The sequence below is a fragment of the Pteropus alecto genome, unplaced genomic scaffold, assembly GCF_000325575.1.
Source record: "Pteropus alecto unplaced genomic scaffold, ASM32557v1 scaffold20, whole genome shotgun sequence".
NCBI classification, from domain to species: Eukaryota; Metazoa; Chordata; class Mammalia; order Chiroptera; family Pteropodidae; genus Pteropus; species Pteropus alecto.
Window position 1 is genome coordinate 8369689 of NW_006436298.1, and position 25593 is coordinate 8395281.

The 25593-nt window shown below is 34.7% G+C and overlaps 1 protein-coding gene and 1 pseudogene across 2 annotated transcripts in view; one reads left to right on the forward strand and one right to left on the reverse strand.

Annotated features, from left to right (window-relative positions):
• The window catches only part of FCHO2 (FCH domain only 2), a 104296-nt gene extending 82574 nt beyond the window's left edge, over positions 1 to 21722 (forward strand). For both annotated transcript variants that reach the window (XM_006913131.3, XM_025047779.1), the window contains 8 exons: positions 504 to 633; positions 5151 to 5262; positions 8237 to 8392; positions 8690 to 8822; positions 11669 to 11868; positions 12571 to 12635; positions 18877 to 19041; positions 19306 to 21722. In XM_006913131.3, the coding sequence (XP_006913193.1) occupies positions 504 to 633; positions 5151 to 5262; positions 8237 to 8392; positions 8690 to 8822; positions 11669 to 11868; positions 12571 to 12635; positions 18877 to 19041; positions 19306 to 19328 (984 nt within the window). In that variant the 3' untranslated portion in view covers positions 19329 to 21722. The remainder of the gene's footprint in view (positions 1 to 503; positions 634 to 5150; positions 5263 to 8236; positions 8393 to 8689; positions 8823 to 11668; positions 11869 to 12570; positions 12636 to 18876; positions 19042 to 19305) is intronic.
• Positions 9174 to 9292, reverse strand: LOC112480696 (annotated as a pseudogene).
• Positions 21723 to 25593: the final 3871 nt, after the last annotated feature.

A 25593-nucleotide genomic window follows, 5' to 3' on the forward strand; every position in this document is an offset into this window, starting at 1 on the left:
CTGCCAAACTAAATCAGACAAAGCTAATACATATAACTCATAAAAGGAAAAATGCCAATTTTATTTTTATCAAATTAGCTAAAAGTTAAAATTTTTTCGCCCTCTTCTGTGGCTCATCTATTCACTGCTGGCAAGGGTGCAGAGAAATATTTTCTTGTATTTATAGGCAGACTGGTAAAGTCAGTAACCCTTTTGGGAAGCAGTTTGGCAGTGTCTGTGAAAAGATTTCATAGTGTTTAAACATTTAACTTCTGAGAATCTAAAGCATACTTTTTGAAATACAGAAAATGTTTTATGTATGGAAATTCTCTTGACAGCATTTTGTAAAAATAGCCTTTTCAGCTTTTAATATATTCTCAAAAATTATTTGACCTGTGGCATCTCTAATTTTGAGTTATAAGAAAGTCACACAGTAAATTTAGTTTAGTTTACCTGATACTTAAAAATCTTTTTTGATAACAGAGGGATTATTTTACCATTTTGATAACTTTTTTCTTTTTAAGCCCAGGCCATTCAGCCCACCTGTAACTTCCAATACCAGCCCACCTCCTGCCGCTCCTTTAGCCCGGGCAGAAAGTTCTTCCTCTATCTCATCTTCTGCTTCATTAAGTGCTGCCAACACTCCAACAGTAGGTAAGTGATTATCATCAATTACATGTGAAAGTTAAAATCTAATGATCAGGCTGAATTTTTTGATGTTTTTAATGGGCTGGTGAATTTAACATTAGAAATTTTGGTTTTCTGGAAACACTCCTGGCATTATCAAACTAGCCACATTTTCCTTTTCTTTTTCATAGTTTATATTATTTGAATAGGAGAATTTTAAGCATGGTTGGCACTGTTAGGAGTACATCAAATTTATAAACTACTGACCAATATAAATACTGTAGTTGAAGACAAAATATAATACAGTCCTTTCTACTCTGAATTGATACTTGCATTCTTAAGAAAGTCTTTGTTTTAAAAACAACTGATTCAATGAAAGAGGTTTATGCTTGCAATGAATTATTTTTTTCCTACAAGAATTTAAATCATAAAGATTTAAACGTAGATATTAGGGTATAGCTATATAAACCTAAACCTCATCAAACATTCAGTATTACATATAGATTTTGCTTGAGATTTTTTTGTTACCTTTATCCAGTTCTTCCTACAAATTCTTATTACCTTTCTCACTTTTTTTAGTACAGTAAACAAAGTACAAAGCCACTTAAAGCAGCTGTTTCTGGAGCAACAGCTTCTCATCAAAATTATAACTTGTCCCCATTGCTGTGCTTCTAAGTAGTAATGGGTTTATCCTTGATATTATAAATCATTGATTTGTATTAACTAAGTATAAGTCAGTAGTGCTCAAAGTTTGGTCCTTGGACCTGCAGCATCTGTCTGTATTACCAGGAAACTTATTAGAAATGCAGACCTTTTAAACTAAGCTTTGAGAGTGGGGCTAGCAATCTTTGAATAGGCCTTTGAGGTAATTCTAATGCATGTTAAGTTTGAGAATCACATCCCTAATTAAGCTGATTTAATTATAAATCTAATTTTATTTGTCAAAACTCAACATGGGAGAAATGCGTTTTCTGTGTCTGGCCATTGTAAAAATGGCATAAGTAATATAGGCTAAAATAAGGTAAAAAATGATTTCTAAATGTCCAAATACGTTATTTTACATATCTTTATGAACTTAGATATATTGTTTACATAAAGGTAAAAGAAAAACTTATAAATTTGACTTTTTGTTTTAACAGTACTTTATTCTTATTTTTTGTTTGTATATGTGGTTTTGTTAATTCGTTTCTGCAGAATCTACATTTTAGCCATGAAGAACATAGATGGGTCCTATTAGAAATCAGGCAGGTAGTCTAAACCAAAATTGGCTTTTCCATTATCTCTGTATTCAGAAGTTTTCCTTTTTGTGATGTAAACTTTACTTTTGATTGAGTTGGTACATATGTTTTTAGTTTGAGTCAGTGTGGGCAATAGGAGAACCAAGTAGATGACAGTAATGACATAGGCAGGATGTATGTAGATTTTGTACAATAAAGGTTCTTTAAATCTACCTAAAAATTCTCTCTTTATCATGGTGCTCATTCAGCTGTGTTGAGATATGAATTTTTGATTCTTCTTGTTTCTTGAATATTTTTTCCTGCAATATTTTGTTTTATTTAAATATGATAGAAGATGATAATTTGATTGGAACACTCTCTGAAATTGAAAAGCACTGTGAGACTTCACAAGGTATTGTATATCGAAAGCAAATGTATGTGTTAACTAATGATTCTAAAGTGTACCTAAAATACTTTATCTAATTTTTCCTTTTCCAGCAATGTATGGTGTCTCAGAAATCAAGAATAACTCTAAGGTTTAACGATCTCAATTTTATACTAATTATGTCCAGTTGCTATACAGAATCCATTGCTATCAAGTCTCCAATTATAAAAACACAATATGTTTGCATTGTCTGCCATCTCCCTGCTCTTCTCTCAACATTGAGAAATATCAACACATCTTAAACTGTCAAAACTAGAGATAAAGTGATAGAAAAGAAGCAGCAACACTATGTCAGTTAAAAAATAATTTCAGTAGCTAAACTACCAGAGCAAAAGCTGTCATAAGAAAACCATTCATATAGTGAGTTGAAGTTAGAGGCACAGAGATAGGAAATAGTTGGGAGTGAGCCTCTTGTAACTCCTGAGCCAAAAGGAATTCCACAAAAATATCCATTGACTGTTACAGGAAGGTTCCCCATACCCTCAACATTTTTTTTTTTTTGAAACATACAATTGTTTAAATGTGGAGCAATTAAACCAAAATTGGAATGCAAACTATCTTTATAAAGAATACAATGAATTTTTTATTTCTAAAGAATAATTCTGAATATAAATGCAGACTTTTTTTAGGGACTTAAGTACACATTTCTTGTCAGTTTTTATGCATGCAATATAACTTTGAAAGAAATAGAAGATACAAAAGGGGATATGCCAAAATGTTGAGTGGATTTGAGTTTTTTTCCTTATTTTCATTACTTGCCAGTATTTGAACAACGGGCCTAATAGTTTATAGGGAAACTATCTCAAGAATTCTCATTTTATATGCCCAAATTAATTGAAAATAACCTTGTAGGTGTCTTTTGAGCTTTAATGTCAAAGCAGTTAGCAGACATTAACATTACCCATGACCATGTGTAAATACCCCTATGTGTAGGTTATTAAGGGAAAAAAATCAATAAGATTATTATAGCCTTTATCTTTTTCTGAAAATAGGCTTTCCCGAATTTATAATTGCACTCTAGATCAATATATTTTTTAAAAAGGCAATTGAACTAATTTAAATTTACAGTGACATTTTCCCAGTGCACAGCCATGTATAATTTGCATAATTTTAATCAGTGAATTTATACTTAGTCTGCTTTTTTCACTTAACTTTTTCTTACACACATTCCCAAAACAGCTGCCTCTTGATTAGGACCTTATCCTTCACTTAAATCATCTCACCTGATCCAAACTTGAATCCTCGCCAACAGTCATTTTTCTCTTCAATCCTGGATCCTACCTACTCTGTGTTCTGAGTGATCTTATTAAATGAAAAACCTAATCATGTTTCTCTTAAATATTTTTAGTAGTTTTTAGTGCCAAAAGGATAAAATTAAAGGTCCTGCATACTCTGAGTCATAAACACTTCTCTGGACTCATTTTCATTTCCTTTCATCATTCCAGCCCATCCCTCACCAATAAACTATGCTCCTGCTTTGCAAAGCTACATATTCAAAAAGGCAGCATTTTTTCACCCCTCCTTAGCAAAGTGTCTGGCACATATTAGTGGCTAGTAAAGTAGCTGTTGTGATTTTGCGAATAAGTTTTTATATTGTTTAAATTTTCACATGAAATTTTAAATTGTCTTAAGTGGGGGTTTGCTTTTCCCAATGGCCTAGAAGCAGCAATTCTTGTTCTCATGTATTTTTAGTCAATGTGCTATTTTTCTAACTATGAAAAACCTTCTAAATCAAAATCCCTTCAAAATCTCAAATACTACAAAATCTTCCCAGCCTCTAAGCCTAACACAAGATGTTTTTCACTGTAGGATCTCAGGTTTAATTGTAAGGCAGAGAAAGCCAGTTCTGATTTTTGTCAGAATCCTTTAGTTATCTCAAAAGTAACTCAGTCTTTCACAATAAGTAGTCACCTCTGAAATAAAAATATCTGATGGCTATGATTATTGTGCAGCATTTATGTCACAAAAGCATACATTCAGATTTCAGAGATATATGTTGACCTAGGTTACTCATTTTTTAAATAAAAATGAATAATTAGAATTAACTGTCCTGTTGACTTATTTTTACAAATTGTATCACATATTAAATAAAATGCCTCACTCTCCAATTAGTAGCAGTAGTGATAGTGGTAAGGCATAAGTGGGAAAAATATATTTGTGTAAAGAAAAAGGCATTTTGAGGGATATTTCTGTTATGAAATAAATCAGGTACTTTGTTTACACAAAACAAAAAAACCCAAAACCTGAACACATGCATAGATTAAATTTGTTTACATTTTATTCTGCTTTTAAAGCACTATGCTTTATTATGATTTGACTCAAAGTGTCTTTATCTGAGTGAATTTTATGTCAGGAATGTTATAAAAAATATTACATTTATTGAGGCAAGGTAATGTGGCAATATAATACAAGTATTAGACAAAAAAGAGGTAAAAGAAAATTATGAGTAGTGTGTGAAATATACCACTCAGAATTAGCAAATGGATAGAGGTAGCTTAAATACAAAAATCCAGTTTAATGTCTTGACGTATGTGTTGGTAGAACCTGAAAGAATTTAATAATTGAATGATTTTGAAGCCATATTTTAGTAATTTTAGCTCTTCAGGTGAAGGACTTTTCTTCCGACGTTCCTTAACTCAACCCTTCTGTGTCATTACATTTAAAACAAAAGTCATTGTGATGTGTTTTCCTGATATTTTTGCCCTTTGACTTGTGTTCCAGTTTGTTTTATGCTATATTTTTTAACCTCCAGATTTATACTTGGGGTGTCATTGGAACCAGTAATAGTCATTTGTGACAAGCTAACATTGTGAATCTACCTGTCTTAATATTTAATAAATATCTTTCTGTAGGATTTAATGGATGGATTGTATGTATTCTAGGTGTGTCACGAGGTCCCAGTCCTGTCAGCCTTGGAAATCAGGACACCTTACCTGTGGCAGTCGCCCTTACAGAATCTGTCAATGCTTACTTTAAAGGAGCAGATCCTACCAAGTTAGTTTTAAAAAGATGTGTTTGTTGGGGGTGGTGGGGACTGGGTGGTAAATTTTCAGAGTTCTATTTGTTTCTGTATCTATTAGGGTTTTCTGTTTTTTATCTGCTTTTGGCTATCAAACAGTCATTTAGGGATTGTCTTTCAAATTTAAAAGTCACTATAATCAGCAATACTGATGGCTTTTTTCCCCCAGTTTATTTACATTCTTGCTCAAGCTTTATGAGCAACATGACATCTGTTGCTTGACGTATTTATTGAGCAGGATGATGTAGATGGGGATAGAACTCTGAATCTTGGCCTAATGTATGTCTTTGGCGAAAGTGTGACATTTGTGAGGGAGACCTAGAATGCATGTTGAATATCCGAGACTCTTGGCAGGATTGGTTTAACCTTCTTTTAAGAAAATGATAATTGGGCAAATGACCACCCCTACTTTTTATGCAACATATTTACTCAGCATACATTCATTCATCAAATGTTTGAGTGCTTGCTATGTATAAGACTCTTATAAATTTACATTATTGTGAGAGAAAGTTTGATTCGTTTTCTCATAGTAATGCAAGCTCAGGAGAGAAGAACTCTGTTTTGTTTACTGAAGTATCCTCAATACTTATAACACATAGTAAGTGCTCAAATGTCAGATGACCAAATGTATAGTGCATGAATAATGTTACTCTTGGAAAGTAGGGGTATAGATATATGCTAGAAAGAAAAACCAGGATAAGGGGATGGAGAATTAAAATATAGGGCTACTGTTTTACATAGAATGATCAGAAAAAACTTTTTGGAGGTTAAACAGATGATTGAAAGACATTGAGAAACAAGTTATGCAGATTCTAATGAGTATAAGGGATTGAAGTAGAAGCATGCTTGGCATATTCAAAAAACAGCAAATAACCAGGTCACTGAGTAGAAGTAAACAAGGCGGAGTGTACTCAAAGATAAATCCATAGAAGGACCAGATCAGGTTGGGCATTGTAGACCATAAGAAGTTTGGAATTAATTTTGAGTGAGATGGAAAGTCAACGGAGGCTTTTGAGCAGAGGAGTGATGAGGTTACTTATGTTTTTGAAAGAGTACTGTGATACTGTGTCTATATAAGAGAATAAACTGGAAGGAGCCAGAGTAGATGAAGAGAGAGGGTTAACCACAGAAGTCCAGATTAGGAATAATAGTGACTCATTACTACTTACCATTTCATCTGCTAATACCAATATTAGCAGATGAAATGGTAAGTAGTAATGAGATTCTGAATGTGTTGAAAACAGCTGTCATGATTTTCTGAGAGAGTAGATTGCTAAGTTTGAAGTACTTTTATTAAGACAATTTAGTGGAGTTGAGTTGATGAATACATGATTCTGGAGTTCAAGACATAGGTTCAGGTTAGAGATAAATATTTAGTAGTCATTAATTTGTATATAATACTTAGACAGTAGAGATCTGATGAGAACTAAGTTCTGGTCACCTTCCAAGTTTAGAAAACAGGAAAAACAAGAATGATCCATCAAAGGAGTTTGAGACAGCAGGCAACAAGAGAGGTGAGGAGAGAACCAGTAGAGCAATATCCCAGAAACTAAGTGAATAAACCCTTTCATGGAGGAAGGTGTGAAGCTATATCTGATGCCACTGACAGGTCAAGAAGAATTGACCCTTGACAGTTAGGAAGTCAATGGTGACCTTTATAAAAACAATTTTAGCAGAGTGGTGGAGTTAAAAGCCTGCTTGGAGGGGAGTTCAGGAGCGGGAGATGATACAAATAATAGTCAACTATATTTGGAGAGAGCAAACGTAGACAACTTTTTCTGGATATTTTGCTCTAAGGGGAAGCATAGAAATAGGGCAGCAGGAGAGAGAGAATAGAATCAGAGGAGGATTTTAGCATTTAAGATTATATTCATTTTAGCGTGTCTCTATGCTGATGGGAAAGATCCAGTATTTATGGAAAAAATTGAACCTGTATGAAAGAGGACAGTTGCATGAGTGAAGTCCTTCAGTATGTAAGAAGAGACGAACTTCAGTGCAGAAGTGATGGGATTGGCCTTAGGTGCATAGACTAATCATAGTTGAAATAGAAAGGAAAGCAGAAGGAATGGATACAGAGTTAGGTAGATTAGGAGTTTTGTAGTGAGAGAAGGTTCTTTTCTGATTTTATTTTCTCAGTAAGGTTTAAAGTAAAGTCATCGGTTGTATGAGGAGGGAATATTGCAGGTTAGAGGGAAAAGGTGAAGGTATGAAAAGAGCTAGGGAATGTAGTAGAATTGTCAGGTAACAGTAAGGGGGCCTGGTTGAGAGTTTTGGCTGTGTGATTGTCTTTCTTTAGTCTGGTTCAGCTCTGTGGATGAGGTAGACTAGAAGATAGTATCATTAGAGAAAGGGGATAAAGAACTAGGTGACCGAAGTATTGAAAAGATTATCTGTGTGAATATTGAAATCACTAAAAATTATGATGGTCTGTCTCTGAACCACTACCCCTAACAGTGGGTCAAGAGCTGAAATTTTCAGAAAATGGGAGGGAATGTTGAAGATGACTTGAAAGGGATGGGCCAGCAAGTAATGTAGTTCAATGGTATGAGTTTTAAAAGAAGCCAGTAGTTTTTAAGCAGGAAGAAGGAATATAGAGTAGGAAGAAGCAATGTGGAGGACATCTACCACTGCTACCATGAGGCCCAGTACTTTGTGGAGTCTGGAGGGAAAAATAGCTGCAACTGGAGATTATGTTACCTTCCAGGACAGCCAAGGGATGGTTTTGGCAAGCAAGTAGAGGAGTGTTATCACTGTGCCTGCATTTGTGTTCGGAGTTTAAATCTGGGAAAAGATGATGCTAATTTGAGTTTGCCATTTTATAGGATTTTTTTTAATAATTAAATTGAAAAATAATTCATCCATAATTATGATTAAATACTTTTAAACCAAATATGCCTTAAATGGAGATTAAATCAGCTTATGTGAACTATTTAAAATCCCCAATTTCAGGTGTATTGTGAAGATCACTGGTGACATGACAATATCATTTCCAAGTGGAATTATTAAAGTTTTCACTAGCAATCCATCTCCAGCTGTGCTGTGCTTCAGGGTGAAAAATATCAGCAGACTAGAGCAGATCCTTCCAAATGCACAACTTGTGTTCAGGTTTGTGTACTCTTTTGTTTTGAATTTTAAGTTTTCCTTCTCTGAAGACAATACTAAAGTTTATTGTGATTGAACAGGCCTGCTGCTGGCTTTTTGTTTTTGGTGCTGGTGGTAGTTATTGTTAAATCCTTCTCTACTGCCTATCATCTCATTGTTTAGGCAAGCTTCTGTATGTTTTTTCTTTAGTTTTCCCTCCCACTTTTGGTTCCTTTCTAGTAGTCTTTTCCAAGTCACCAAATTATTACACAGAAGTAAAAGATAAAGTCAAAATAACAAAAATATTTCTTATACATGCAGTGATCCATCACAGTGTGATTCTAACACAAAAGATTTTTGGATGAACATGCAAGCTGTTACTGTCTACCTCAAGAAACTGTCAGAGCAAAATCCAGCTGCTTCTTATTATAATGTAGATGTATTAAAGTATCAGGTGAGTGTCCTGTCATTGAAAAAAATTCTAAATTAAAATATTAATAGTCTTGCAGATTATTGAATAATATGTCATAGCCAAATGATGTTCATTCCAGAAATGCCAAGATGTTTCAAAATTAGGAAATCTGGTAAGCCCATGGAGATTTTGACTAATTTGATCAAATTCACCATCTATCTCTGATTAAAATATTGAGTAAATATAAATACATGAATGTGTCCTTAACCCGAAGAGACCAGCAGCATCAGTCTTCTTTTATTTTTATTTTTTTAGCTGAGGCAACCCTTGGTTGACCTCACAGATTGCAAGGACCTTGTCAGCTTACAATCCCTTACATTTTATTTTATTTTACGCCTACAGCACCTGGTCTTTCTAAGTGATCTCCCAACCAAATACTAACCAGGCCCGACCCTGCTTAGCTTCCGAGATCGGATGGGATTGGGCTTGTTCAGGGTGGCATGGCCGTAGAGCATCAGTCTTAATAACAAAACACCTAAAGCAATCAATCAAAGTCAGGAATGGCAAAGACAACCATTATTTGTTAGCATAGAAGATTTTTCTGGATGTATTAGTATAATTAGACAAGAGAATAAAAAAAAGTGATATTAAATATTGGAAAGGAGAAACCAAAGTTATTACTGGTGATATTATATTCCTGGAAAACAAGAGAATCAACTAAAAAACTATTTGATATAGGAGAATTTAGTAAAGTGGTCAGTTTAAAAATTAAAAGCTTTCAAAATAATCAGGAAAACTAATGCAGCAAAATCTTCACAACAAAAAAAAACTAGGAAGAAATGTAACAATATCTACTGCTTTGAAAATAGTAAGAGAGGAATAATTCATTCAAGGAAGGCTTATGTTGTTAAAAGTTTATCTCTTTCTAAATTAACTTATAAATTTAATGTAATCCTGATTAGAAACCCAGTAGAGGTATTTATGCATTTGTGTTTGGAGACTTGACAGTCCTTTTCAAGTTCTCTGGAAAGATTAAGTTTAGAAGAGTAAGTTAATAAGTGTTTTAAACAGTAACATGGAGTAATGTTTTAGTTTTAATGGGAAAATTATAAGGCGACAGTACCTAAAATAGTTTAGAACTGGCAGAACAGTAGATGGCCAGATCAATGGAACAGTGTACAGTATCCAAAAGTAGAGATTTGGGGGAAAATTAAGCTGAATCCCTAACTGCAACCTTTAACCAAAATAAAATCCACATGTATTAAAGGTTTAATAATAATAAATGAAACCATAAAGATACTATATTATGGGTGAATATATGTATATTTATGGGTATATATGTGTGTGTGTCCATATGTACTTATTACATTTTTAAATCTCAAAGTGTGGAAGACCTTTTTAAGTATGGTACAAAACCCAGAAGCCATGCAAGGAGAGACATTTAACACAAAAATAAATTTGTATAAAATTTTTGGCTGTAACAAACCCTTAGCAGAATCAATATTTAATCTGAAGGAAAAGTATTTGTAAGACATCAATAGACCAAAAGGCTTATTACTCTAAAGACCCCTTGTAAATCAGTAAGGGAAAGGTGAATAACTCGATAGATAACTTATGAAAAGATGCTCCATGTCAGTAGCAATCAGAGCAATGAATATTCAGACAACAGTTTTAGCCCATCTGATTGACAGAAATAAAAGGCTGCTCTATTAAGAGAGTTGTGACCACTTATTAATAAAAGTACAACTTAATATGAGTTTCTTAGAAGGCAGTTCTATTAGATTATTGAGTAAGTGTAACCTTTAATTCAGCAATTCCACTTCTAGATATCACACAAATAGGCAAAAACAAACAAAAAAGGTACAGAGGATATTCACTGCAGTATTGTTTGAAAACTACCTAAAAACACATCCACAGAGGAAGATTGATTAGATGAATTATTATAGCAATTAAAAAGAATGAAATGGATCCATGTTTACATATGACTAAAAAGTCATATATGGAAGAATATGTATCATGATGTTAACAGTGGAAAGTAAGAATGCCAAAGGATAAATTTCTTATTTCATATACTTGAATTTTTAATAGGGCAATTTTAATAAAATGGCCTATGTTTCTAGGAAATAGAGTAAAAAAAAGTGCTCCTGCCAGTTAAGTTGGCCTAAATGTTTTTCCAAATATTCATTTAACAAACTTTATTATTCAGTGCTTGCTAATTGCTGGAAATAGAATGGGGGAATAGACAGTAAACATAAGAAGTAAATAATATTGTTGGAAAATGAGTAGTATGGAAAAAGGAAAAAGTGTGTTGAGTAAGGTATGGAAAACTGCATTTTTAGTGTAAATTTAAACAGGGTGATCAGTATAGGTCTCATTGAAAAGAAGTTATTCGAGCAAGGGAGCTGAAGTAGAATGAAGTGTACTGTTTACTGTGGGTCATAATTAAAATTAGACATTTGAAGTTGGAAGTACTCCAGTTCCAGGCTTTTAGAACTTCATGATGACTCATCCATTTTCTGTTTTAAATCTAAATTTTTATAATTCATAAATAATCTTAGAATTCTATGTTGAGAGGTATTCAAATGTTCCATGCATAAATAAGAATCACTTGATAGCATGGCTCATATGTAGGCCCTGTATCTAAACTATTTAATCAGATTTTCTGCATTTTGAGCCAGAGGAGTGTGCATTTTAAACAAGTGCCACAGAAATTTTGACGTAGGTAATTAAACTTTGAGAGTGACTCTTATTCCTTTGAGATGAGCCTGCTTTACTCTGCCTAGTAAGAGACAGCTCATTATTTTTGATTCTTTGAGCTCCTGTGTCCACGTATATATGTCATTAACAACTTACTTTTCAGGCCAAATAATTGTCTTTTCTCTTTAAAGGTATCATCAAATGGTATTCAGTCCACTCCTCTAAACCTTGCAACATATTGGAAATGTAGTGCTGGCACCACAGATGTGAGAGTGGATTATAAGTACAACCCAGAAGCTATGGTGGCACCAAGTGTGCTTTCCAACATACAGGTGGTGGTACCAGTGAATGGAGGAGTCACGAACATGCAGTCTCTTCCTCCTGCAATATGGTAAATTAACTAGATTTCTGAATTCCTGCTAAATTTGTTTCAGTCCCCAACTTTTAGAAGTTTGAAAAGTTTTAGTTCATTTTCCCATAGAAACCATGTGATAAAAATGTGCTCATTTTACTAGTCCAGCTACAGTAGCCTCAGTGCAAAATAAAACTAATTTTGCTGTCCCCAGACTTGAATGATTCAAGGCAACTTTACCCTTAGGCAAATGGCATAGCCTCTCTAAACTTTTTTTTTTCCATTTTAAAAGTAAGGATTATAATAATTATTTTATAGAGGTAAATATAGCATTTGGCATAGCCATAGGAACATCTGTCTGATTAGTGTGTAGCAGTATTAACTACTCCTATCTCTACCTCTCTTGTCTTCTCCTGATCATATTAGTATGGCCTCTAACTATTCTTTATATTTGCTTCACCATTTCATAATAAAAGTGTGCAGGCTGTTTAAGAGGAACGCCTCTCCATTTAGTTTTCCTTTCTCTGACCAGTAGACATAAGAATTACACAATTCAGTAAAATTCCATTAATTGAGAAAGATAACAGCATTATATTTACATTATACCATAAACATCTTCACGAGGTGATACTCAAAAGTAAATTTAGCACTATAACTGTGAAATATTTAAAACACATTGAATGCCTTCCATATATAAGGTATAATACTAGCCACTTAATCTGAAGATATTTGTTATTATAGGAATGCAGAACAGATGAAAGCCTTTTGGAAACTGCCTGGTGTTTCAGAAAAATCAGAAAATGGAGGTAAGTGTGTGTATCCTTTTTTGTTTCTTTTATAATGTGATGTCACTGAAAATGGATTTTTTTAGGCATGTTTATTGAAAGTTTTCTCCTGGAATTTCATGCCTTCAGTTCTAGAACTGACCACTAGGTGGAAGTTAATACATTAAATAAGAATGGGCCAGTTAGGATTCAGAACACATTTTTCCCTCTAGATTGAATACGCCTTCTCTGTAAGAAAAAGAATTTGTTTTGCTGTAATTTTATAAATATTAAGTAAATATTTATACATTGAGAGAATACCTAATAAAGTAAATTTGAAGAACTATTCCAGCTAGATAACTAATTGAAACTGATTTAACATACTCTTTAGCTCACTATTAATGGGGTGGTCCTGACTTCCCAGAAATCATGTAGAAGCTTCCAGGCTTTAAAAAACCCCTTTATGGAGTAAACGCAAAAATAAATGAATGGGACTACATCAAACTAAAAAGTTTCTGCATGGTAAAAGAAAGCATCAACACAAGAAAAAGGCAGCCAACCAAATGGGAGAAGATATTTGCAAACAGTACCTTGATAAGGGGTTAATATCCAATATATCAAGAACACAACTCAACAAAAAAACAATCCAGTTAAAAAATGGGGACCTGAACAGACACTTTTCCCAAGAAGACATACAAATGGCCAATAGATATATGCAAAGATGCTCAACTTCACTAGCTGTAAGGGAAATGCAAATCAAAACCACAATGAGGATTTCTGGTCAGGATAGTAGAGTGAGTAAACACTGTGCTTGCCTTTTCTCACCACCACCTCAAAATTATAACTAAACTACAGAACAACCATCATTGTGAATCGCCTAAAGTCTAACTGAATAGAAGTCCTATAACTAAGGACTTACAGAAGAGGTCACATTGAGACTGATAAGAGAGGTGGAGACACAGAATAGGCTGGTTTCATACCTGCATGTGGCAGTTAAAAATCAGGAGGGCTGACTTGGCAGAGGTACCCCCCAGAGGAGTGAAGGGTTCCAGCCCCACGCCAGGCTCCCCAGCCCAGGGTTTCAATGCTGGGAAAAGAAATCCCCATAACTTCTGGCTAGGAAAACCAGCAGAGATTGTGGCTGAGTGAGACAGAGGACAAGCTAGAGTCCCAGGCATTCCTCTTAAAGGGCCTGCACACAGACTTACTCACTGACGGACTCATACACTCTGAGTTCCAGTGCTGGGGCAATAGCTTAAAACGAACCAGAGACATATAGGGAGGTGCTGAATTACCTGGTTTCAGGGTAAGGACTAGAAGGGCAACTTTCTCCTAGGCAGAAGTGCTGACAGAATACATTGTCTCTTTATTGAGTCCTCCCTGCTCCCAATGTACAGATACAGGTGGCCACCATATCCGAGTCTCCATCAGCCTGGCTAACATTGGTCATTCTGCCCTGATTCCAAGACCCAGGCCCACCCAAGCTGCTTCCAGTGGCTTTTCCATACAAATGGCCTGTCCTGGCTCATGCTGTAGACTTTCCTAAAATCTCTCAAAGGTTCATAAAACCCAAACAATCATCATCTGGCATCTACATGCCCCCTACCTCTTGATGAGCAGCCCCAAGCCCAGAAATAGCAGCAGATGGCCTCTACTTGCAGTTTGGCCTCTGAAGGCACCTTGAAGCTCAGTGCGGTGGTGGCCATCTACAAATTGCTTGGTGGCTTATGCCAGGTGACCCCAGGAAAGGCACAGACTGTGGCAGGGCCCCTCCTGGAGGCCCTGGGGCTGGAACACCCAGTGGCTTTCAGCCCAGCTAGAGCATCTCCTGGGGACATATCTGAGGACAATACACCCAGGGGGCAGACTAGGAAAGCACAAGAGCCCCGCCACAGCAAATCCTGCTCCATAGAGTTTAGCCCCTGCGCAACAGCTCCTCCACTGTATTCACCAGTCAGTCCTTGTAGCCAGTCATCCTGAGGGGCAATCCCTCCCATCGATGTACAAACAGCAACCAAGGCTCCGCATTAACAGGAAGGCACACACAACCCTTATAGGGACACACCTGGAGCTCCTGGCTCAGGTGACCAGGGAGATTGCTCCACTAAGCCCCACAGGACATTTACTACATAAGGCCATTCTAGTAAGACCAGGAGACATAGGATCCCTAATACATATGGAGACAGCCAAAATGGGGAGACAAACATGTCCCAAATGAAAGAACAGAACAAAGCTTCAGAAAAAAATTCAAAGTTTACCACATGCAGAGTTCAAAACATTGTTATAAGGATGCTCAGTGAACTTAGGGGAAGAGCAGATGAATCAGAACTTTAACAAAGAGAGAAAACATAAAGAACCAGTTAGAATAAAGAATACAATAACTGAAATAAAGAATACATTAGAAGAAATCAACAGATTAAATGAAGCAGAGGATCAAATCAGCGATTTAGAAGGTAGCAGAAAATCAGAACAAGAAAGAATCTAAAAAAATGAGGATAGTGTAAAGGGTCTCTGAGACAGCATCAGGTGTACCAACATTCACATCATAGGGGTACCAGAAGGAGAAGAGAGCAAGGGATTGAAGTCTTTTAAAGAAATGACAGAAGACTTCCTTAACCTGGTGAAGGAAATAGATATATAAGCCTAGGAAGCACAGGGAGTCCCAAACAGGATGAACCCAGAGGACACACCAAGACACATAATTTTTAAAATGCCAAAGGTTAAAAAACAGAGTCTTAAGAGCAGCAAGAAAAAAGCAATTAGTTACCTACAAAAGAGCTTCCTTAAGGCTGTCAGTTGATTTCTCACCAGAAACTTTGTAGGCCAGAAGGAATTAGCATGAAATGTTCAGTGATGAAAAGCAAGGACCTGCAACCAATACTGTACCCAGCAAAGCTATCATTTAGAATTGGACAGATAAAGAGTTTCCCAGATAGAAAGCTAAAGGAGTTCCTCACCAAACCAGTAGTATAAGAAATGTTAGAGGGACTTCTTTAAGAAAAAAAGAAAAAATATGAATAATAAAATGGCAATAGCTACATATCTGTCAACAATTTCTTTCAGTATAAATGGATTAAATGCTTTCATCAAAAGATAGAATGGCTGAAAGGATAAAAAGAAACAAGACCCTTACGTGTGATTACAAGAGACTCACTTCAGTTCAAAAGACACACACAGACAAAGTAAAGAAATGGTAAAAGATAATCCTATGAAAATGGAAACCACAACAACAAAAAGCTGGGGGTAGCAATACTTACACCAGACAAAATAGACTTTACAACAAAGCCTATAACGAGACAAAGAAGGATCCAATAATCCCACATTGGGGTATTTATCAGAAGAAACCCAAAACACTTTGAAGGGACATGTGAATCTATATGTTCATTGCATCATTATTTACAGTAGCCAAGATACAGAGGCAGCCTGGGTGTCGATTAATGGATGAGTAGATAAAGAGGTACACATATACAGTGGAATACTACTCAGCCGTAGAAGAGATGAAATACTGCCATTTGCAACAACATGGATGGATCTGTAGAGTATCGTGCTAAGTGAAATAAGTCAAATGGAAAGGACATGAAACATGATTTCAGTCAAGTGGGATATAAAACAGAAAGCAACAAATGAACAAATGGAACAAACTCAAACACAGTCCAACAGTATGGTGGCTACCACAGGAGAAGGGGGCAGTGGGTCAGATATATGGTGATGGAAGGAGACTAGACTTTGGGTGGTGAGCTCACAACAAAATATATAGATGATGCATTATAGAATTGTATACTTGAAATTTATATAATGTTATTAACCAGGGTCACCCCAATAAATTTAAAAAGCTCCCTTACCTATTTTATCTTCCTAAGAGAACCTTTCCTGGTCATTTCCCCTTATTAAAACTCCATCGACATTGAAATTACATCTAATTTACATATTGAAGTTTATACTGTATTGTATGGGGGGCGGGGGAAGCCTGACTATCAACAGCCTTCAATTGTGATAATTTTTTTTTAGGAGAAGTTAATTGGCTCTTCCCACCAAGTCTGCATCTTTGTTCTCAGTGCAAAGGGAAAGTCTCTGCTGGCTGATCACTCCTAGTATCTGCCTTAACTCAATTTAGAACATAATTGCCAAGACAGTCAAGTCTTTATAATATTAATTATTTGCGTTTTCCCTTACTCAAAGCAGAATTATTCTCTTTTGAATTAACCTCCACTAACTTCCTAATAAGTAGGTTTTTTAGCTTTTCAAGTTTTGCTGAGCTTTTTCTGTTTTGAACATTTTAAGCATTATATGATCAAAACATAAAACGTTATCAGTTTTTCTCATAGATATTTCTGCATAAAAGCCAGAAACTTATCTGTAGTGTCTGTTCATTTATACCTGCCATGCTGAATCAGACTTTTACTAGAGAACCACATATTGGATAAAATAACCAAGCTAATCTCTAGTTCCTTCGTTGCTGTTTGGTACTTAAAGGTTGCCTATGTTCAGGCATCCAAACTGTACTGACTTTTACTGTAGCTATATGGCTTTGAGGGGGACAAAACTGAAATTTCTACTTAAAACTGGAAGTAAACCAGAAATCCTACTTGAACTGAGAGCTTAAGACCAATTAGCAAGCAAGAAAATGATGTATTTTCCCCCTACTTAATGAAACATTTACCATATGCTATTGTAAATGCTTACCAAGAAGGGAATTTGTTCTCTCAAAAACGAGACACAAATTTTCTAACTAGATATTTTAATAGTTTCCCTCTACTCTTCAGGTATCAGGATGTCTATATGAGGAATTGGAAAAATCTTATAAATGTGGTTCTGATTTGGTTAGCCTTTAAAAGGAAATATCCAAATTAGAATACTGTAAAATAGAAATCTGTTTCTATTATGGCTTTATGCTCCGAAGAGGGACAGGAAATCTAAAGTTTAAGGATTGCCAAGGAGGTTGCTCTGCTCCTGTGGTGGAACTTTCACAGAATTGAATTGTGTATTAAGAACTGTACAAGTTTTAAGGAGGCTTGGACTGTGGTTGAGAATTAGGCAGCAATTTCCCCTGGTGATCTGTGCCACCAGACATAGTACTGTAGGGTGGATCAGGTTATGATATCTTCTAGATTTCTCTCTGTAATGTTCAACTTCCATGCAAAGAATCATAGACTGTCACTTCCTGCTACTTAGCAAGCAATTCTGTCTACTTTCCCCAAGCAGAGACCTGATAACCTCCTAGTAGATTTCTCCTTTCTCAGCTCTTGATTCCTTTTCCTTAGCCTAATTCAGATCCTCTTTTCCTGTCACCTAGAGTCCTATTTTATTAGCTTTCATTTTGTTTAAGAAAATGAAATTGCATCTTGTGCCCCTCACCCCTTCTAAGACATGGATCTTAGAAGAAATGTTTTTGTCTTGTCTTTGGTGGCTCCCTATGGTTATTTTTTATATTGGCATGTAAAGACATTTAGAGCTTATTCTTTGCTACCATTCTGCCACTCTCCTTCTTTAGTTCTTCTCGTATAGATGCAATTCCCTTCAGTGCATCATGTTCTCTAAGGTTTCCCCTCTCTGTACCTGTAGTTACCTCTGCCTGAAATACACACTGTCATCCCCACTATTTTATATGCTTTAGTGCCCCATGGCTCCTGAGAGCTCTTTTGTAGCATTTATCATATTCAGTTATTATAGCATTTATCATATTCAGTTATTTAACTGTTTGTAGCATTTATCATATTCAGTCATTTAACTGTTTCTTCCATGCTATTAGGCAAAGTCTGTTGAATAAATGGTTATACTGAAAAGAAAGCACCTCAGAAATATCTATTCACATGATGTTAGACCAGTTAAATTTTTAAAAGAAAGGTGAATAGAAAATAGTAATGTCGATATAGCTCTTCTCAGTCTTAGCTGTCGTTCCTTTTTGCCCCTCTTCCACCCCTGTAGCATGGTACACAGCAGTCATTTCCTTTTGACTTTATTCCTACTCATATTCTTCCTAGGGTTTCCCTTTGACCTCCCTCATTGACTTCTTTCTCTTTTGACACTTCGTATAGCATAGGAATCACAATAGCAACACCTCTGATATTTGTACTAATTCAAAGAGAAGCATCAATTAAGATTTTTACTTAATGAAAATTCAGATTCACTTAATAAAGTCTGCTTTGGAAATAGGACAATGATTTGTTTATACATTTCATGAATTTGGCATAGTAATGAATAGTTTCGCTCACTTGCTCATTCACTTTTTTTTTGGTATGCAACATATGTTACCCTATGTAAGTTCTTTATTCTTTCCTTGTAGGTTCTGGGTCCCTCAGAGCAAAATTTGAACTTTCAGAAGGACCCAGTAAACCCACAACACTTGCAGTGCAATTCCTCAGCGAGGGAAGTACCCTCTCAGGAGTGGATATTGAACTTGTAGGGACTGGCTATAGGCTTTCCTTAGTAAAGAAGCGGTTTGCCACTGGTAAGTCGGGAGATTTCAAGCTTTTTAATATACATGGGAAACATTTGTACTCTAAAGGTGTGGAAAGTTTTCCTTTGACCTTTGATACAAGGTGCCAGGTAGAGACACACCTGGGAAAGAATACCCATGATCAGTATAGCCGAACACCTGTGATGTGATTCTAATGTATTATAAATAGCAGATGGGAACTGGGATTCTGTGAAAATGGCCTCCTTTGAGTTCATTTGAAATTGTAATTGCAAAGGTCTACTTGGTGTTTTTCAGGACGATACCTGGCGGACTGTTGATGGACCTAGGAAAGTGGTTTGCTCAAGGGAGTAGTACAAACCTGCCATTCTGCATTATCTTTCCTATTCAAACACTATTCTAACTTGTATTATGTCTTTGAAACTTAGACATATTTGAGAGCTGAGTACAAATATTAAATTGCACCTTTGAAGTGAGTCATTGAAAGAAATAGCACTGAAATGATTTTCAGTGCTGTAAATGATCAACCGCAATATTCAAGAAGCACATTGATTCATATTCTCAGTAAAACTAAGTTTTCATAGGCTGAAATTTTAAAGTATCTTCAGTGTCTACATTGAAAAAAGGGCTATAGTGTAATATGAGGCCTAAAATTTCAGGAGAGCAAGCACAAAATAATTTAGCTTTCCATAAATTTTTAGAGTCAGAGATAGTTTTGAAATTTCATAAGTTTGATATTGAATGGATATAAACATAACATGAATTCTAAGTTTTGGATAATGTTAGTTTAGAACACTCAATCAAATTGAGTTATGTGCCATAAAGCAGTCAGACCAGAGTCCGAGTTGTATGCAAAAATTTATCATTTGATTCTTATATAACTGTAAATGGTGTTTTATATGATTTTTTAAATCCTCAAGTGCAATGTGTTTTAAAATAAGCTTGCAAAAGACAGAAATTTACTTCTGCAGTTAGTTAATTTTATAGAAGTTGTGATTGTTTTGATGAATTAATGCTGTGTAGATTTAATTTATTTTTATATGGATTGCATAATGTGTGCCTTTAAAACAATAACAAAAACCAGAAATGTGCCTATCTAGTTTGTGTTCATTAATGTGCCTCACTTTTTTTTCTCAGTCTGGATCTTATGGTGGTCAAGCGTTTTTACAAAATAAATGCAATTTTTGTAAATAATTTTGGCTGGAATCGGGAATAACTAAAGGATAATTTATACTTAAGAACCCTGGCTCATTTCTTTAGTGAAACACTGTAGCCACTAGAAAGAAATATACCTAATGGTTTATGTTTACAGGGGGAAAAATTACTTTCAGATATTCCACCTTAACCTTATCAAAAGTATGTAAATCTTAAAACATTTTGAAAAATGATAATGGTAAATTGGTAACTGCAGTTTTAACTCCCCAGTTAACATTCCTCTCCACTCTTTATCATTGGAAATTAATACATTTATTTACTAAATGTGTTATGAGCATGCGTTTTGTATTTTATGAGGAACACATTTTAGAAGAGATTAGTTTGGGTATTGCAGAAGTCTGCCATTTGTTTTCATTTCGACGATTGAAAAAATTACCAATTTGTGTGTTTTTATTCTTATTTAATTACCACCTGCTAAAAATAGGGAAATTATTTGAAGTGATTGGGTTAAGCGTTTCTTAAACTACTAATAACAGTAAAAAACTTAACTTTATAGTAAATCCTGATTAATTGAAGGAATTAAATATTTTGGACAAAGTTTCATAATTTACAAATGGGAATTTTATTTATAAGGATGAATACCAGTGTCTTGCATTTTGCATAGAGTAAGTTGATAAATTGTGTTATATATATGATAATTTATATAAAACCACTAATTGTTCTGTTAAGCTTTACAGAAAATAAAACCCCTACTGCTAGACATTTATGTAACGTCTTGCTATACTAAATACAGCAGAAAATCTACTCATTAGCAATATATATAACACAATATGTGCTTTTTTATATATTCAATGTTAGCCCAATTTTAAATTTAGATTTGACTAAAGTAATACATAAACAATATGCTAAAATGTTCATCTTTACTAAATAGTGAGCAAAGTTAGAAATTCTAACTTTGTTACTACTATATTGTGCTCTTTTAAATGCCAATTACAGCCCTTTACTGGAATCTTAACTGTAACTGCATTGCCAAACTGCTTTTATTGAGCAGTTAATATTTTATTATTAGAATTCACACACCATTATACTCACCATGTTTGTTTTTAATCAAGTATTACCTAAAAATGTACAAATTAGTGAAATGGTTAAACTTCTGCACTTTTTTAATTACCACAGTCTTCATACCAAGTGTCTATACATAAATTTGTATTGAGTGCAGGTTACAATTTTGAAGCCATATGAGTTTATATTGATTGTTTTTCATTAAAAACTCACTAATGGTATAAAATAGACCAGATTTTCAGTGGAAAATGTATTTAGCAAGCTGGATCTTGCTCATGTATAGTATAAACTTTGTAGCTGTCTCTTTAACCAAGAATTTGTAAACACAGAACTCTTAACAAATGTGAGTTTTTAAGAATTGTTATTTACTACTTTGAGTTGTAATTAGAACAATGCAAATCTATCTTACAAAATTTTGTAAATATTTTTGATTTTTTCATAAAATGTAAATTTTACATAAAGGTTGTACCATTAATAAACATGTAATATATAATTTATCAGTTAGTTTATGTGTCTTTGTATTCCTGTTGATTGTAATAGCCATGTCATAGATGTTAGAATAAGTAAGCTAGGTAAGGAAGGAGTAATTGAAGTTTGTATCAACATTTGGACGGACGTCAGATCCATGCCTAAAATTAACAGCCCTTGCCATGACTATTTTAGGTTTTATTTTGGCAGTTGAACTTAACTTATTACAGAAAACTTAAAATTTTATTATCCTTCAAACCTATATAAATTCTCAGAACTTCTCAGATATTTTCCAACTAGTATACACTGGCTCTCACCATTTGTCAGCCTTTTAGCAAGCCAAAAATCAGCATCATTATTAGGCTTAATTTGACTAGAAAATGTATTGTCAAGACCCATTTCCCATTTTCAAAAATCTCAACACTAATCTCTGATCAAAAAGGCCTAATCACATTATATATGTTTTCTTTCTTTATTACATTAGCCCTAAGCCTATTCCTATTTAATTTCCACAAGTAACCTCTAATACAACCAGAATACTAATAAGCAATGATCAGCCAGTTACTTCTACCAATCGAGTTCCATAACTATGTAACAAAGCTACTCCTGTAGCCTCCTCACCAAAAAAGCCAGAATCTCCATTATCATTAATTACTTAGTCTCCTAATGCATTAAATTTAAGCACAATCACCACTTCATCCTTCTTCAAAATACATAAAACTACGATAGCCTGTTTGATTTTATAAATACATTTACATATCAGATTACAATAACCACGTCCATAATTCATATCTGCTGAGGTGTGAACCACAAATGAATTATTTGATACTTATGGACACCAATGGAGCATCCATATTTCTTATTCATTCATATAGGATGAGGCCTATACTATGGATCTTATACCTTCCTAGAAACATGAAACATTGGAATCATCTTATTATTCACAGTAATAGCTACAGCATTTATAGGCTACCTTCTACCATGAGGTCTTCTGAGGAACAATAGTTATCACAGATCTCTCAGCCATTCTCTGTATTGGCACTAGTCTAGTCGAATGGACTGAAGGAGGATTCTCAGTTGACAAAGCAACACCTGATTCTTCACCTTTCACTTCATCTTCCTGTTTACTTCAGCCCTAGTAATTATTCACCTATTTCTTCATGAAACAGGGATCAGATAATCCATTGAGAATTTCTTCTGACGTAGACAAAATACCATTTCACCCCTACCATATAATCAAGGATATTCTAGGACTTATTTTTAATTCTTGTCCTAGCCATACTAGTCCCCTTCTCACCCAGTCTTTTGAGAGATCCAGACAATTGTCCACCAGCTAATCCTCTTAATACTCTACCACATGTTAAACCAGATAATATTTCCTATTTGCCTATGCAATAGGAAATAAGATCCATCCCCAGTAAATGAGGTGGGATATTAGCTCTAATCTGTAATTCTTACATCAGAACAATAAAGCATAGTATTCCCACCCCTCCGCCAGTGCTTATTCTGATTATTAGTAGCAGACCCACTAACATCAACATGAATTAGAGAATACCCATTTATCTTCACTGGCCAACTAGCATCAGTCTTACATTTTCTTTTTCTTGTATTAACTCACAAGCTTAATTGAAAATCTTTTAATATGAGGATCTTTGTAGTATATTTAATAATCTGGTTTTGTAAACCAGAAAGGGTGAAAAACCATCTCCCTAGGTCATAAAGGAAGAAGCCCCAGGGCTACCATCAGCACCCAAAGCTAAAATTCTACTCAAACTGTTCCCTGAAAGTTGCACATGAACAGTGAAACATTGTCATATGCTTTGTCAGTTTTAAAAACAAATTCTAAGTCTAGAATTTGCTAGTCTAAGTCTAGCAAATTCCATTGCTATGTACTTCGTGAATTAACCCCATTAAATATATTAGTAGCTATGTGCTTGATCATGACACATACATGTATAATCGTATATTAACTACCCTATGCATATAAGCAAGCACAAACTGAATATTTCATAGTACATAGAATGGTTTATTGTACATAAAATTCTCTTCCACATGGCTATTCATAAACCGATATATAATTGATATTACATAGGATATGTTATTGATTGTATATACCCTATTAAGTCAAATCAGCTCTAGTCACCATGCTTATTACAACTGACAACTTTCCTTAATCACTAAACTTCAAGAGACCAGCAAGCCATCTACAGATGTGCCCCTCTTCCTCCAGGCCATAACGGGTTTTTAGAACTGAATATCTGGCACCTGGTTCTTACTTCAGGACCATCTCACTTAAAATCACCCACTCTCTCCTCTTAAATAAGACATGTTGATGGGCTAATGACTAATCAGCCCGTGGTCACACATAGCTGAGTTGTCATACATTTGGTATTTTTTAATTTGGGGAGGATGCTGTGACTCAGCTATAGCCATCTGAGACCTTAATATCATCCAGCAACTTGTAGCTGAGCTTATATTGAATATTATTAACTGACATTTACCAAAAGATGTTTAGTCAATGCTTACAAGACATAAGAGAATTTTACATATACAGTAGTGTCCCCCCTTATCCGTGGAGGATATGTTTCAAGACCTCTGGTGGATGTCTGAAATTGCAGATAGTACTAAACCCTATATATACTATGTTCTTTCCTATACATACATACCTGTGATAAAGTTTAATTTATAAATTAGGCAGAGTAAGAGACTAACAACAATATACTATAATAAAAGATATGAATGGCTTTTGGGCCATTATTAAATAAAATATTGAACACAAGCCCTGTAATACTACCACAGTCAATCTAACAATTGAGACAGCTACTAAGTGACTGGCAGGTTTATACAGTGTGAATGTGCTTAAGGATGATTCATGTCCCGGGTTAGATGGAATGGGGCGGTGAGAGATTTCATTATGCTACTCAGAATGACAATAAAGTACAATTTAAAACTTATAAATTGTTTATTTCTGGAATTTTCCATTTAACATTTTCAGACTGCAGTTGACCACAGGTAACTGATACCATAGAAAGCAAAACCATGATTAAAGAGGACTACTGAACACATAATGTGTTTATCAAGAATTAACAAACATCTGTTACCCCTCATAGACCTTAAACTGTATATATTTATTAACAATCTGGGCAAACCCGCCAAATAAGGTAGTAAATAAAAGCCTACTTTCCCTTATTCAATAATATCTAAATCACAAACTAAGACATTTTTTTAGCTTAATAAGAATTTCAAACACCACAATTATAACTTTCACAATAAGACTAGAAATATTTACTCATTAATAGTTTAAAATACTTTCACTAATGCTAGCATGCTACTTAAATTCATAAAATTTCAATGGACAGTGATCCCCTAGATCTAATTTGTTAAAGTAGCATTATAAATGAAGACGTTGAAAATGCCTAGATGAGTTTACTAATTCCACAAACACATAAGTTGGGTCCTAGCCTTTCTATTAATTCTTAATAACATGCAATTATCTACATCCCAGTGAAAATGGCCTCTAGATCAGTGATTAAAAAGAGCAGTAATCAAGCACACTGACAAGTAGTTCATAACACCTTGCTTCACCACACCCCCACGAGAAACAGCAGTGATAAAAACTAAGCCATGAACTAAAGTTTGATTTAAACCTAGCAGGGTTGGTATATTTCATGCCAGCCACTGCAGTAATACGATTAACCCAAATTAATAAGATTTTTAACACAGAGTGTGTTAGAGATGTTTTCATAATGAAGTTTTAATGAGGCTGTAAAGCTACAGCTAAAATTAAACTATGAAAATGACTTTATTTTTGCTTACCAATAGCTAGGACTCAAACTGGAATTAGATACCCCACTATGTTTAGCCCTGAACCCAAATAATTATTATAACAAAATTATTCGC